This window comes from Cetorhinus maximus, chromosome 26, assembly GCF_964194155.1.
Source record: "Cetorhinus maximus chromosome 26, sCetMax3.hap1.1, whole genome shotgun sequence".
NCBI lineage: Eukaryota > Metazoa > Chordata > Chondrichthyes > Lamniformes > Cetorhinidae > Cetorhinus > Cetorhinus maximus.
This window is the reverse complement of record NC_135904.1, coordinates 5,849,364-5,865,472: the sequence shown is the minus strand read 5'-3', so window position 1 is coordinate 5,865,472 and position 16,109 is coordinate 5,849,364. Positions and strand designations below refer to the sequence as shown.

Here is a 16,109-nt window from a genome sequence, read left to right as displayed (position 1 = left end):
CAGTATGTGCCGATATTGCTGATCTCAAGGCATTGTTTGTTAGCAGAGTTGGCCACTGTGCCCCTGGGTTTGAGGGATTGGGAATAATGCAGTGTTCCCATTGCTGCCAGCTATATAGTGAGCACCCACCCCAACTTCAGGGTAAAATTATGTAGAAGCTGGGTGAGCGTAGGTTTGGGATCAGCTGTGACACTAACCTGTAGCCAGACCCAACGTGTGAACATTTAAATTTTGAAGCTTCTACACGGGTGGTTGAGGCGCCAGAAGGTAGCTGGCGCCTATGGAACTACATCCCAGCAAGGAATCGGTGCCTTTTGGAATGAGATGAGGAAAGAGAGTGGTCAACTTTGCCCTCAGTTATCCGTTTATCGGCATTTTTAACTGTCTTCTCATAATCTGTTTCATGCATTGAGTAAGCGTTCTTACAGAGGTGGACGGCCCACAATCTGAAATGACCTGTTAGCTTTGACGCATTTAAATGGGCATTGCATACCCGAGGTCAGTTTATATTTTATCTCCGAGAAGTGCAGTGATTTACCTGCTGTTCCTGCTGTGTAGGTACCGCTTACCCTGCCACGCGAAGGCTGTGCATTTCGATACAGATTGGGGTGTGGAGGAGGATTCCAATTTGCTGATAGGGATTTATGAGTGTGGCTATAGCAACTGGGAGCAGATAAAAATGGACCCAGATCTACACCTTACCAATAAGGTAGGCCATTCAATGTTCCATTTAATAATTCTGCAGCTTGCTTTGTATCCAGGCTTAATTGGAAAGGGCACCAATTAAACATCTGTTCCTACACGGCATCTCCCCCATTAAGGTAGTTTTATCAGCCTCCAGATGATGTAGGGGTTTAAACACTGGATTTTTACCTCGGGAACACAATGCAGAATCTGCTCAGACTGACGTGGGGGTTTTGGGTAGTCTCCTATTTGCTGGCTGCTAGGGTCCTGTGTGAAATAAATTTGACCAAACTCAACATGAACCAACAGCACCCAGTTGGCACTGCTGTCCAGAGAAGCCTCAAGATGGATGGCATGGAAAGTGGAACCATGCTGCACCGGAAGTGTGTATTCATCTGTGTCATAGGGTTGGAGGAGCTTTACTCAGCATCCAACCTGTGCTGTAACTAACTTGGGGAATGCTTGATGTTGATAATTGGTTGACTGAAATGGGCAAGTGTTCCACTCCCCAGCATTAACATCCCCTCCAAATAAACACAAAGTAATGAGAAAAGTATTTGGGGGCGTTGGGATATGAACTGTTAACAGACCTCCCCTGGTGCTGTGCCTACTCAGACCATTTGAAAGCACTGATGCCTCACGGAGGTGCCCATGCCCCTGATTTTCCACTCTCTGCCTTCCCACAGGAGCATAGTTTTGTTTGGAAATCAGTGTATTTGTGGTGAGGGTGCAAAGCCCACTACCCCTTCTCAGTGAGACTGCTGTCGAGCTACATGTAAACTTTCAAAAGACCGAGGATTTCTACTGCAAGTGTAGTGCTTTGCGAGAATGTTTGAAAGACACTGGGTACTTGTAAATTAAATACATATATTGCTATTGTGATATCTTGGTCCACTTACCTGGGAGCTATACCCAGAGTTGAAAACTAGTGACCATGGGAGCTGAATAATATCTAAACTGGAATTAAAATGTCCGTAGGTGCAGAGCATGGAACACATGATATTCTTTATAAAAAAAACTGCAAAGATTGTTTTTATTGGTATATCTCTGTCCTGTGGTTTGAGCTGTAACTGACTGAACATCTTGGGTGTTGTAATTCCTTCAGATTCTCCCAGATGATCCTGACAGAAAACCACAAGCCAAGCACCTCCAGTCGCGAGCTGATTATCTGATTAAGCTCCTGAAGAAAGACATGATCAAGAAGGATGCTTTGAAGCAGGAAGAGGAGGTTAGTTAAATAGATGTGAAGCAGCACTTGGAAAAGAGGGTGTTTAAATTCCCTGAATGTACAGATTCACTACCGCATGGTGTAGATGAGGCAAATAGCATAGATGCATTTAGCTGGTGGCGGGGGGGAAGCTAGATAAGTACATGAGGTGGAAAGGAATAGAAAGATATGCTGCACTGTGGAAGGAGATTTGTGTGGAGCATAAACACCAGCATAGACCAGGTGGGGAAAATAGTCTGTTTCTGTGATGTAAATTTTATGTGGGTTACCCTCCCTGTACAGAGCTTATGAAGAAAAATAAGATCTACATTTATATGGGACCTTGTCATTACCTCAAACATCTCAAAGGGCTTTGTATGTATTTCTTTGAAGTGCACTGGCTGATGTGTTTGCAAACACACAAGATCCCACAAACACAAAAGAGATTAGTCAATTAATCTTCTTTGAGGGATTAGTGGATGTTGGGAGGTCAGTGGGCTAATTCCTTGGTCTTTCAAATAGTGCCAAAGGATTAACAACATTCACCGAAACACTGGTAGATGATGATGAGGGCTTTGATTTAACATCTATGTTCGAAGTCTGACACTTGCAATCATATAGCGGTCCCTCAGTACTGCAGTGAAGTGTCAACCTAGTTCCTTGCATCCGTTGTGGAGCGGAGCTTAAACCCACAATCTCCTTGCCGAAACATGACTCTGCTGCCAATTAAGCCAAGCTGATGCACAAATGTAAAGTGCATCAGAGAGGGTTTCTGCCCTGAAGCAGAAATTTACTAATTTACTAAAATAACCACACTGGTTATTTTTGGGAGTTAATTTTACACATTCACTTACCAGGCAGTCAGAAAGCCCCCTGTGGAAACTTACTCACACTTTTGCCTCCAGTATTTTAAAAGTTACTTTCTTGACAAATAGACAAAACCAAAGAAAAGGAAACCGAGAGTGAAGAAAGAGAATAAGGCACCCAGGCTGAAGGACGAAAGCGGCAATGACATTACGTCCCCTCGGCATTCGGACAATGCCTCCGAAGAGGACGGAGAGATGAAGGTGAGTTGTGGGGTTTCTGTGCTCATATGGAGGCTTCCTCTTGAAGTTGACTGGTGAGAAAGATGTAGCTGGAAAACTTTATCATGGCGATTTACCAACCTGTGTTTCTCCAAGACCAATGGACAGTTTTACCTTCCTGTTTTGTGAAGCAGATATGCAGGAAAATCGAATGAGAATAGGCCATTCAGCTCTTTGATCTCATTCCTTGCAGAGTCCATGTCGAGTTAGTCTATTATTGATTTCCATTCCGCACTGATCCGTTGATCCCCTAGTTGGGTGTTCCCGCCACCGAAAATATTAACTTGTGTGACATTTGACTTTCAGTCACTGCTCCTTCTCCTGTACTGATGTTATACAAAGCCCACACTCCTCCCTGCTGAATCCATGCATATCAGCTCGTTCTCTTCAGTATTTCCAAGACTGTACCTTCTTTGCATTGCAAATTGATTTTTTTAAAACTTCATTCTCAGGATATGGGCGTTGCTAACAGGGTCAGTATTATTACCCTAAAGAAGCTGCTGCCTTGTTGAACCTAGCATTCCGTACGGTGAAAGCGCTCCTACGGTGTTGTTACCTAACGATTTCCAGGATTTTGACCCAGTGATCTTTAGTTCGATGATGTTAAATCAAGAATTCTCTTCACTGTGCCTCCTTCAAGCCTAATCCACTGCCTTGCTATCTTATCTTAAGTAGATTGGGCATGAATGGGCACAGCATTCTACTTCTGGTCCAATGTTATAGAATTATACAGCACAGAAGGCAACCATTTGGCTCATCAAGCCTGTGCCAATTATTAGAAAAAGTTATCCGGTTTTTAAAAATCTATTCTTTTATGGGATTGGGTGTCGCTGGCAAGGCCAGCATTTGTTGCCCAGCCCTAATTGCCCTTGAACTGATTGGCTTTGCTTGGCCATTTCAGAGCAGTTAAGAGTCAACCATATTGCTGTGGTTCTGGTGTCGCATATAGGCCAGGCCAGGTAAGGATGGCTGATTTCCTTCCCGACAGGACATTGGCAAACCAGATGAGTTTTTACGACAATTTGCATGGTCATCATTACAGGGACTAGCTTTATAATCCAGATTTTGTTCATTATTGTTATTTTATTTTTTAAAATTATATTTATTCTATTAGTTAGGCCCATTCCCCTTGCTCTTACCCCATAGCTCTGAAATTTTGTCAAGGTGTTCATTCAGTTCCTTTTAAAAGTTAACTTTGAATCTGCTCCTTCTTTCTTCCGGGCACTGCCTTCCAAATTATATTTACTCGCTGAATTAAAAAAGAACTTCTCCTGGACCCCACTGTCTACATGTGTGGTGGATGCAGAGATGATTAATCATTTCAAATGGAAATTGGATGAGCAGTTGAAGGAAATAAACGCGAAAGGGACAGAGCGGGCGGTTGATGGACTAAATTAATTTCTCTACAGACAGCCAGTGTGGACTTGATGGGCTGAATGGCCACCCCCTGTGCAGTTATGACTCTATAAACGAAGCTGTGACGATGTTGGCTACCAAACATCAGGGCAGTGTTCTTAACGACCTCTTAAAGTTTGATTTTTAAGGATGGGGTGCTTTGCTCTCCTCGCAGGACGGTGGCTTGGACCGAGCTCCTGTGAAGAAGAAGCTGAAGAAGAAAGACAACAAGGAAAACAAGGAGAAGGGTGATCCCAAGAAGGAGAAAGATGGACAGAAAGGGAAAAAAAAGACCAAGACAAAGAAGGACAAGGTACTGAGAGACATTGGCTTGATAGTTTATTTATAGAGCCCCCTTCACAAGCTCAAAACTCCCCAGTGTATATTACAGCCAATGAGGTACTTTTAAGTTTAGTCACTGTTGTGATGTAAGGTCTCCGCGATATCTGCACTCCTCTGATTCTGGCCAGTTTTAAATGCTCCACCATTGGTGGCTACGCCTTCAGTTGCCTGGCCCTTAAGCTCTGGAATTCCCTCCCTATACCTCTCTACCTCCTTTTAAGGCACTCCTTAAAAACTTAACTCTTTGATCAAACTTTTGATCACCTGCCTTAATATCTCCTTTTGTGGCTCGGTCTCATTTTGTTTTTTTTAACAAACTCCTTTGAGGGGCCTTGGGACATTTTATGTTAAAGGTGCTATTTATACATCGTAAGTTGTTGTCTGAGGACCGCAGACACTGCTGCTGTGGAATTTTCCCCACATACAAAGTGCAGACTCAGGCTGGTGACTTTAATTTGCAGGTCGCAAACACTCTGCAATATTCATGCGAACAAAACAGCGCCTGACTGACCTGGTCAGAAGAATTATCGATCCCTGTTTGTGTTGTTTCTTTTGCTGGGCCAGCATTTATTGCCCATCCCATTGCCCTTAAGAGCATTTAAGAGTCAACAGCAGATTTCCTTCCCTAAAGGACATTAGTGAACCAGTTGGGTTTTTACAACAATCGACAATGGTTTCATGGTCATCATTAGACTTTTAATTCCAGATTTTTATTGAACTCAAATTCCACCATCTGCTGTGGTGGGATTTGAAACCCAGGTCCCCAGAGCATTGCCCTTGGTCTCTGGATTACCAATCTAATGACAATACTACTACGCCACTGCCTCCCCTGCTGGAGGTGGGGGTGGTTTGGAAGAGAATACAAAACAGTCAAACTAATAGCTTTGAAAACCTAACTGCTGGACTATCTCGACAGAAATTTGCCTCATTGACATTTTTCTGACGTGTAAAGGGGATCCACAGATACTCCTGTACAGAGATTAGATTTAGAGCACATGGCCTCTTTGGAAAAAGGGTTCTAGACCAGCATCTTTGGTCAGTCTGAAGGAGGGTGGACTCTTAACTCATCAAACCTCTGACACACTCAGACTCATTCTCTGGAATCACTGCCTGTTCCTACTTTTCTGTATTGTTGGCTTGGATAAAAACTGAAAATGCTGGAGAAACACAGAAAATTAGGCAGCATCTGTGAAGAGTAAAATAGTCAACCCTTCAGATTAATGAACTTCCACTTGAACTGAAATGTTTCCCTTTCCACAGATGCTGCCTGACCTGTGTGTTTCCAGCATTTCTTCTTAATGCAGAGTTCCAGCATCCACAGTATTTTGCTTTGTGTTAGCTTAGATAGAAGGCTTCACTTTTTGAGCAGTATTTTCTCACCTTGTCTTCTAAACAGATGAAGTCTGATGCTAAGGACAGGATTCGGAAGTCTGTGTCCAAGGGTCCAGTCCATATTACAGCAGGCAATGACCCAGTGCCGATTGGAGAGGAAGGCGAGGATGAGTTGGACCAGGAAACATTCAGTATTGTAAGTAACAATAGCAGAATGAAGGGAGAAGCTGTATACAAGAGATATTTGTTACTATTTTAAAGTTATCTTTGAAGAAGGAAAGCAAGAATAAACAGAGTTACGTGAATTAACCTGGAAACGTTTGGGATTTTATGAATGTTGTGTTGATTAATACATGAAGAAGATTAATGGTAGTGAATGGAAGCTCTGCCACTTTAGGTTTGTTGACACGCTGGTGGTGTCATCTTCCCGGAAGGTGAACTGCCATGAATCTCCGCTTCTGTCTGCCCTGTGCTCCCTTTACCACATTCTGCGTAGCTTAATTGCATCCAGTCCATTATATCTGTTATCCATTTTCTCCTGTGCTTCCCTCTCATGTGTTTTCTGTCGATCCTGTCCTCCAAAAATTGTCTGTCCACTGTCTGCTCTAATGATGTGATTGAAGTTTGTCATTGATGGTTATGCATTAATTTCCTCTTTTCTCCAGCTATTTCCAGCACTGCCTCATTAGTCTTTCTGTCTGTGTGTGTAGGATATGCAGAATTTCCTCCTTTATGTCCACATCTCAAATGCATTCGGCTTATCAATAGTCTCTTTGTTGTTCATGTCTCTGAGGCATATAACATAGATGAAAAATGTAGCACCTCAGCATTCTTTTCCTGAGATTCAGTTTCTTTGATGTTAACACATCCTTCATTCTGACAAATCTCAGGTTAGATACAGCTTAAAGCTCCCTCTGCACTGTCACGTCAAACACTTGTCAGCTCATGTTAAATACTGAGTTAAACTCCTGCACTATCCCGTTGGACACTCCCAGGTAGATGTGGTTGGTTTTAGTGCCCTAGACTAAGAAGAAATCTGCTAGGATTCCTGTTCCTGATCCCTATCTAGTATTAATGGAATGTTAATTACATTGTTAAGATACAAAAGTGAAAGGCATTGTTTAATTAAGTACTTCCTCCTCCTCCAGGTGCAATGCCTTAAGAGGGTGTTGGTGACCATGGACTTCTATTAGTTTGGTCCATGATTATGCTTGGCAAATGACTGCAGTGGTTTTGCCATTGCCTTCTGCAGTATGGCTGACCAGGAAACTCTCCTGCCCTTACTGCCTGCCATCAGGTGTATTGGAAGGAGTTACAGGCTGACGTTCAGCCTGTTTGGCCACATTCCTTGGCCATCGAGTCCTGAAGTGGGACTTGAACCTGGAGCTTCTGGCCCAGAGGTAGGGATGCCACCCACTGTGTCACAAGACCTCCTCAATTAAGCACTTAGAGCACTTATAAAGAGAGGCTGCCAGGACACTGGGTTCGTCAGTAGAAGGCAGACATGTAATGTTGCATTCTGGTAATAAACCAACTGTCAAGAAAAGGATTTGTGTCCACTTAACATCCAACAGCCTTGGCTGGGAAGTGAGCATATCAGAGTGTAAGGCCGAGATGGAGCTCAACTCCATGAGATAACCCCTTCATACAGTTACATCTCATGCTGAATGGATGATGGCCACTTTAGTGAGGCACCGTTTGAGTCAGAACTTCCAAGAGAACAGGGGCACAGTGAGGTTTTGAGGTGATTGGTTTTAAACTTGCAAGGCTGAATGGCGCCTTCACTTCCATGAAGCATCTTTGAAGGAATATTCTTCAACCTTTCTCCACCAGTGCAAGGAACGAATGAGGCCGGTGAAGAAAGCTCTGAAGCAGCTGGACAAGCCAGAAGATGGGCTGTCTGAGAAGGAGCAGCTCCAGCACACTCGCAGCTGCCTGCTGAAGATTGGTGACCGAATTAGTGAGTGCCTTAAAGCGTACACAGACTCTGAGCATGTCAAGATCTGGAGAAGGTACGGTTTAATGCCTGTGTTTTTAAAATCACCCCTTGACCTATCAAGCCTTACTTAATTAGAGTGAGATTTGCTTAACTTTTGTGGTCTAAAAGTTGGGCAAAAATGTGCATGTTATTATAAACGAGACCTGGGCTCTGTATTTAAATAGATTTGTGGATTGCTGCTTGTTTTCTGATTGTAAATCTCCAGATCGTGATTCTGTGTAATCTCAGGTGTAAAAATTCTAGTCTTGTCAGTGAATTACTGTAAGTTACCTGTTACACAGACAGCAGGGATAGGTTACTTACGTTAAAAGGAATATCATGAGTTCAAGCCCAACTGTAGCTTGTAATCCCTGCTAAGAATCCAGTGCAGTTTTGAAGGACTGCTACATTGTCAGAGTTACAGCCTTTCAGATGAAGTTGTAGAATCTTAGAAATTTAAGCCACAGAAGGAGGCGCTTTGGGCCCGACGTTTCTGTGCTGGCTGAAAAAGAGCTAGCCAGCGTAATCCCACTTTCCTGGTATGTAGCATTGTAGTTCAAGTGCATATCCCAAGTACCTTTCAAACGGAATAAGGGTTTCACCCTTCCAGGCAGAGAGTTCCAGTCCCACTCGGTGAAAAGATTCTCCTTTAATCAGCTCCCCTTTAACCCTGCTACCGATTATTTTAGGCAGGTTAAACCGAAGCTCTATCTGCCTGCTCAGCTCGAGAGCAAAATCAGCCCCCGTTTGACAGCCTTTTAGAACCCAAACTTGAGCTTGTACCTTTAATCTTTTCTCCTACTCTTCGTCTTCCTGGGGATCTGCACAGAGGACCTCAGTCGTTCACCTCGGGCTCTCCGTTTAAATATAATGCAAGCCCGTTCTAAACCCAGGACGTGGCACAATTTATTTTACTAAAATATTTTCCTGCTTTTCCCACAGAAATCTCTGGATTTTTGTCTCCAAGTTCACCGAATTTGATGCCAGAAAATTGCACAAACTGTACAAGCTAGCGCAGAAGAGGCGATCCCAGGAAGAGGTAATGATATCCCGGTTAATCTCACATTCACTTGCCCTTCCTCTACATGGGATCCCATGGGCTTCCTGAGAACAGTACTAGTTAGGAATGATATTGACGTGTGTAGTCCTGCCCTACCTCCCTCCACCCCCTGTCAGGAGGAGTTGAGCTGACTTGGGATGTGGGGAGACCAGGAATTTTTAGGAATAGTAGAATCTCTCATATTTGGACTTGGTGCACCGGAATTCTTCTCTTTTACTGTTCAGGACAGGTGCTGGAGTGAAATATAAAGCTCTCATTACAGATAACTGTGTCAGCATTGGCCAAGCATTGAAGTGGATTTTAAGAGCCGGTGTACTTACCAAGAAATGCAGATGAATGTACATTAGTGAGACTGTAGTGCTCTCGATGAGAGTGAATGGAAAAGTCTATCTTTAGTTTTTGTCGATTTAGCTGATTTCACCCAAGGCAGCTTTAATGGACGCAGCAGTTTAGTTCAATGTCCTTTATCTCGTAAGTGAAGAACTGGCCGTGTTTTCCCCTTCCTAATAATGACATATGGACGCTAGGTAAAAGTGGGATCAGGCTTCATTGTGATGCCCCACAGAGTCAAATAGTCCAGCAGCAGCCACTGGGGTGGAGTAATACATGCAGGTCAGCTACCGAGGCATGATAGAGGGTGCTCATGAAGCTTTCTGCCAGACCAATTCAGCTTTTTCTGCAGGAGGTGGGCAATGTCAGGTTGAGAAAGGGGGGAAACAAATGATTTCTTCCTCACTGAGCTTATGCAGCTCTGATGTTCTTCTTCAAAATGCCACTTTGTTTAGGAGGAACAGAAGAAGAAGGAGAATAATTCCGAGAGCAAACGTCAGTTTAAACCGGAGCCCTCGGGTTCGAGTCGTGATTCCATGAATTCTCAGTCACATGCGCAGCATGGGCCCCATGCTCCTCACCTCCTTCCACCCCATCATCAGCAGCAAATGCATGGCCATCACCGGGAGCCCTACAATCAGCTCAACAAGCGGCCTTTCAACAACACAGGTAGGGATCAGTGGTGCTCTGGCAACAGACTCCTCCATCCGCGCAGCTCCAGTCTTGTGTGCATCCTATTCAGCCTAGACTTGCTGCAGTGTTGGAAACCTTTTATCAGCTTCCTCAAAAACACAGGAAAAACAAAACATCTGGTTTTTATTGGGTCCTTTTCGCTTGCTATGTGGAAGCTGGGGTATCCTTTTCTATGTGATGTCTTTCCATTGCTTTCTCTCACTGGAAAGCCCTGTACCTTTTTTGGTATTAAAGGGTCAATTGTGGAGACAAAAATTCAAACAGTTTTCTGTTTAAACAGTTCTTCAAACATGAATATCTTTTTTTTGGTGCAGGATCTGTGGTTTCACCCGTAAGCCTGCAGGAGAGCACAGACAGTGATGGCACAAGACGTGCTGAGTGTGTGGTAGAGGCAGGTTCAATTGAGGCATTCAAGAGGGAATCAGATTGATATCAGGGTTATGGGGAGGAGGCGGGGAAGCGGCTCTAGGTAAAGTTCCTTCAGAGAGCCAGCGCAGATGATGGGGAAGGCATATGAGATACTTGCCTTTATTAGCTGAGGCATAGAATACAAGAGCAGGGAGGTTATGCTGGAACTGTATAAAACGCTGCTTAGGCCACAGCTAGAGTATTGCGTGCAGTTCTGGAATCCGCATTATTGGAAGGATGTGATTGCACTAGAGAGAGTGCAGAGGAGATTTACCAGGATGTTGCCTGGGCTGGAGAGTTTTAGTTATGAGGAGAGATTGGATAGACTGGGGTTATTTTCCCTGGAGCAGAGGAGATTGAGGGGAGACATGATTGAGATGTATAAAATTATGAGGGGCATAGATAGGGTAGACAGGAAGGAACTTTTCCCCTTAGTGGAGGGATCAATAACCAGGGGGCATAGATTTAAGGTATGAGGCAGGAGGTTTAGAGGGGATGCGAGGAAGAATTTTTTCACCCAGAGGGTGGTGGGAATCTGGAACTCACTGCCTGAAAGGGTGGTAGAGGCAGAAACCCTCATAACATTTAAGAAGTATTTGGATGTGCACCTGCAATGCTATGGCATACAAGACTATGGGCCTAGTGCTGGAATATGGGATTAGAATAGTTAGGTACTTGTTTGACTGGCAGAGACTTGATGGGCCGAAGTGCCTTTTTCTGTGCTGTTAACGATTCTGTGATTCTGAAAGCGTGAGAAGGAGAGGAAGCAACACTGAATCCTGACCTGGTCAGCACACTGCCTCAGACTCTGCTTGATTTCCTGGACAGGGAGCAGCAGGTTTGTCACAGGTGAGGGGGAAGGTGTGGAGCCAAAGTAGCCTAGGGGCTGTCATGTGAGCATCACCGGGTTAATGAGATCTACCAAATTGCTTCTACTGAGGTGAGAATTTTCTTGTCCCTCCTCTGTGTAGATCGGGGAGACCGACAGAGAGATCGGATGTACAACTACAGTAACAATAACCAGCAGTGGGGACCTGACCGGCATCACCCATACGACCAACACAGATATAAGGACCATCACTTTGGGGACCGGAGGCCGCGCGGAGATCCCCACAGGAACTCTGGCAATTATCGGCCAAATAACATTCACCGCAAGAGACCATACAACCAGTATGGCAACGAGCGAGACCACCGAGGTCACCGGGATTACTATGACAGGTGCCTTTCATTTGTTGCTTACTCAGTAGCAGTCGCGACTCTGGTGAAACTTGTCAAAGCAAAGTAACTATTTGTGGCTTTGAGGTAGTGCCACAATATGATGGCATGATAAATGGGGGGGAAAAAGCAACTCAAAAGCTTTACTATTTGAACCGGGCACTGATACCTCTGACGATGCAAACTCTGCCAGCCAAGGTTATCTGCGTAATTCAGATTGATTTTATCTGTTTTGTGCCCATTCAATCATAATTTCAAGCACCTCAGTTGTAACAAAAAGGCTCCAATTTTTCAATCCTTCTTTATATTTGTATTTCCTCATACCAGCCAGCAACCTAGTGAATCTGTGCTAAACTGTACCTAAAGCCTCAGTGTACATCTGATTGTGTGGCACTTAATAGTCCCACAAAGCATTCTAACAAGTCTTAAAGCTTGATACAGACTCGCCATTATCCTCCTCGCTTTTATATTCTACAGCCCTTGAGGTAAACCTCGAATCTCATTCACTTTTTCTACAGTTCTTTAACATCCTGTGAATTTATATTCACTAATCCCTTTGCTGTTCCACAGCACTGGGCCTCCTGTTATTCAGAGTATAATTACTGTTCTAGGTCACTGCCACGGATGTTAAACTAACTGATCAGTAATTACTTCTCTCTCCTTATTTGAATGATATTTTACTGTGTTTGCCGATCTCCTTTGCTCCTGCACATTCATTTCATTCGATTGTTGGAGTCGTCTTCTGGGAAGGTTGACTGTTGTGAATCTTCACCCCTCTCTGGCCTGTGCTGCCCTTACACATTCCGCCTGCCTCAGCTGTATCCAGCCCATTATATCCGTCATCCATTTTCTCCTCAGCTTCCCTATCCTACGTTTTCTGTCGACCTCCCCCTCCAGTACGTGTCTCTGTCTACCATCTGCTCTAATGATGTGACCGAAGCATTCTCTCTTTGATGTTATGCACTAATTTCCTCTTCTTCAGCCATTTCCAGCGCTTCCTCATTAGTCTTTCTGTCTGCACATTTGCTGCAGCCTCTGAAATATCATTTTTAGGGCGTCAGCAGCATTCCTCTCCCTTCTGCTGTGACAGTCTAGAATATGACAGCTATCTTTATGAATACACTTGGAACAATTTTGGACAAATTAGCTTCAGTCACTTAAGCCTTCCTTTGTTTTCTTCCAGGCGTCACCAAGATCTGAAACGACGCAGGTCCGACGAGTTTAGACCTCAGGACCACCACAGTTTGGGCCACCAACCAGACTTCCGGAGATTGCCCGATCACAGACCCCCTGGGGCCTACCACAGCCAGGGACCTTCTGAACACTATAGACCCTTTCACCTTGAAAAGCCAATGGAGCACAAGGCACCCACAGCAGACCATCGTTCACCGCTCTCTCAGAAATCGCCACATGATTCGAAATCCCCTCTTGAGCATAGGTCCCCTCTGGACCGCTCACTGGAACACAAGAATACTCCTGACTATAACTGGAACGTAAGGAAAACGTAGAGTCCGTTCTGAGGAAAATGGGAAACTGCTCTACAGTTCTCCATTTCATAAATTTAAAAACCCACTTTCCCTATTCTCACCACACACGAAAAGTTGAACGACTGCGCTGTGATATCGATTGCACAATGAATGTGAAGCAAATTAGAGAGGAAGAATGAGGAGAGATTTCTGCTGCTTGGACACGAACGCTCGCAATTTTGAACCTTTCTTTAAAATAAAGATGGCGTCGGCACAGAGATCCAATTCGTGCATACGTGTTCGTTCTGAAAACCTCGTTGGTCAGAGAGGGAGGGGAAAAGATTGGGCTTTTGGAAGATGACGGCAGCTGCTTTGCAGCCAGTGATTTTGATGACGCGTTAAAGGACTGTCCCAAATAGGACGTCAGCAGAGAGTGCAATTCGCAAAAGATGTCATATCTCCTGTCAGCTTTGTCTGTTCATGGTCTCTGCCAAAATATTTCTATGTTTTATCCTAAATGTGCGTGATGAATACTCTCTCTGTGCTGAGTAGTGTTGGGCAGGTCAATTCTTTTTCTAAATAGTGTTCCAAATTCAGCAGAGGAACTAATTTGCAGTTCCATGCTAATATATAGAGAGCGGTACCAGTGTTGAGGCAGAGGTGGGGGTAGCTGGACGTGTTCCCTGTCTTCTAGCACTACCGTAACTTGCCCGAGAAATACCAAAAAAAAAGGGAAATGGGATTGTCTGAAATTCTTCCATAGACGCGTGTTTAGTGTCTGACTAGAAGGGACGGAACGGTAAAGCAGAGTGGTCAGGGGATTAGCACTTTGTGTTCAGTACAAATGCGCCTTGTTCCGATTCCTGGAATCTGTCTTTAGAATATAGTGTTGTCATTTTGCAGCAAAAGTATTAGGACTTTACAAACACAAGAATTACGAAAGAAAATATCAGTATCTTGATTCTAACGGCCAGTCTTCACGATCTGCATTTTAGAAGCTATGTGTCGCACTTGGTCACAATGTAAGCACTTTGTTCTGTTTGCTTCCCCTCGCCTTGTCTGCCCAAAGCTTCCTTCAACCTTGGATATTGTGGATCGGTCAACCCTCAAGTAAAATGACCTATTTTTTTATAACCTTGTTCCAGCCTATGTTTGACAAGCTGGGTGGGGGGCGGGGAGTGATAGTTTGTACGTTTAAAAAAAAAATCTAAAATAGTGGAGAAAGAGGGAGGAATGCTTAACCAGAGTGGGAAGCTAGGCTCTGTTTTACCAGAGAAAAGGTCTCCCAATGACTGTGCCATAGGTGTAAAGGCAGCCGATCATCAGTGTTTGGGTTTCAGCATCCCTCAGAGTTGTTGGACGCAGAGCTGGCTGAAGGGTATCCGGAGCGGTGTTCCTTTGTGTTTCAAGTTATGGAGAATGTGGCCCTTCGTCTCCCTCACACACCTTCCACCCTCCCCTTCCCCCTTTCAATCCAGCTGCGCTCACCTGCATACACACCCACACCCACCTATGCATGCACTCACGCAGCATGCACATCTGTGCCTAGGCGCACATGCACCCAGTCACCAACCAACTCTCTTGCCCACGATCATGGCTGTGGGCATTCTACTTAGATCAGCCCAACTAAATTTATCATATTTTTAAAAATCCCTTTTTGGAGTTCCTAAGAACTCCAGTTTATTTAAAAAAAACTGATTTCCAATTGGTGTTTATTAACTCACCCATATATTGATGCACTGAACAGGCTCTGGACTCTTGCTCCCACACGCACATTTTCAGCTGCACTTGGTGATGTTCAGTGTGCTCCATGTTCCCTTGTCTCTCCTCCAAAGCTGCATTATTTGTGATACCAAATAACAGGAACAAATCACTCAGACCTGAATAATCAAAGATTGAATAAAATGTGCAAACTTAAGGTGCATGAAACTGGATCTCCCCAAATCGCACTGTAAACAATGAAATGCCTCCTCTGCAGATATGACTTGAATTAAATCATAATTTAAAATTCCCACGGAATTTAATTTTTTTAAAAAGCTGAATATGGACAATTGTACGGCTCGTGTTTTGCCAAAATTCCAGCCAGTCCTTCAACGGTCTTGGGGCCCCAAAGGTAGGGTTCCGCGTTGAACACGACAGCGAGTGTCACAGTTGCTACTTGCTCCTCGAATAAAAGGGGTCAGTTTGTGGGGGAAGGGGCTCCACATCAGCCTCCACTGCACAACGTTAACACTCAGTGTGAACTCACTTTACGGTTCACGGAATCTGCTAATGAGGGATTGCCCTGTTAACGGAAGGGGCAACCTGACTGGGCAGTCTTGACAGGAGTTAAGCAACAGTGGTTCAAGTTGGCAACTCGCCACCATTTTCTTGAGGGCAATTAGGGATGGGCAACAAATGTTGTCCTTGCCAGCGATGTCTGCATCCCATGAACAAATACATTAAAAAAAAAACATTCACAGTTCTTTAATGGTGCAGCCTTCTATATGTCTGGTATACTGAACCAGAAGGCATTTGACTTCACAGTGGACCTGTTACGGTGTTTTCCCCCTGGTTGTCTGAATTATTAAATGAGCAATTTCAAAAACTCAACGAAATACTGATTTTGGGGCACAGGAGGGCTGAAGGAATTGTCCCCCCTTCTGAATGGTGTGCTCATAGAGACCTGATCTGTTCATTGGTCTCTGTGTGACCTGTTATTTAAACTCCCCACTTCTCTGTCTTTCCCTTCTCCACTGTTTTGCCCAGGTGACAAGTCCAGTGGAAACCCCAGCTCTCTCAAAGCCCCTAGTATTTCTCCATCTCGGTTACAGATTGGCACATTTCATAATGTCACATCCCTTCAACACGGCAGTGTGGACATGTTGCTGATTTAATTGTACAGTTCTGTCACTTTGCTGTACCGTACCTAATG

At 44.3% G+C, this 16,109-nt stretch overlaps 1 protein-coding gene across 2 annotated transcripts in view; it reads left to right on the top strand.

Moving 5' to 3' along the window:
• The window catches only part of chd2 (chromodomain helicase DNA binding protein 2), a 91,221-nt gene extending 76,892 nt beyond the window's left edge, over window positions 1-14,329 (top strand). For both annotated transcript variants that reach the window (XM_078530023.1, XM_078530024.1), the window contains 10 exons: window positions 559-709; window positions 1,790-1,912; window positions 2,827-2,958; window positions 4,547-4,684; window positions 6,110-6,241; window positions 7,879-8,057; window positions 8,966-9,062; window positions 9,869-10,082; window positions 11,486-11,732; window positions 12,913-14,329. In XM_078530023.1, coding sequence (XP_078386149.1) covers window positions 559-709; window positions 1,790-1,912; window positions 2,827-2,958; window positions 4,547-4,684; window positions 6,110-6,241; window positions 7,879-8,057; window positions 8,966-9,062; window positions 9,869-10,082; window positions 11,486-11,732; window positions 12,913-13,237 — 1,738 coding nt within the window. In that variant the 3' untranslated portion in view covers window positions 13,238-14,329. The remainder of the gene's footprint in view (window positions 1-558; window positions 710-1,789; window positions 1,913-2,826; window positions 2,959-4,546; window positions 4,685-6,109; window positions 6,242-7,878; window positions 8,058-8,965; window positions 9,063-9,868; window positions 10,083-11,485; window positions 11,733-12,912) is intronic.
• Window positions 14,330-16,109: the final 1,780 nt, after the last annotated feature.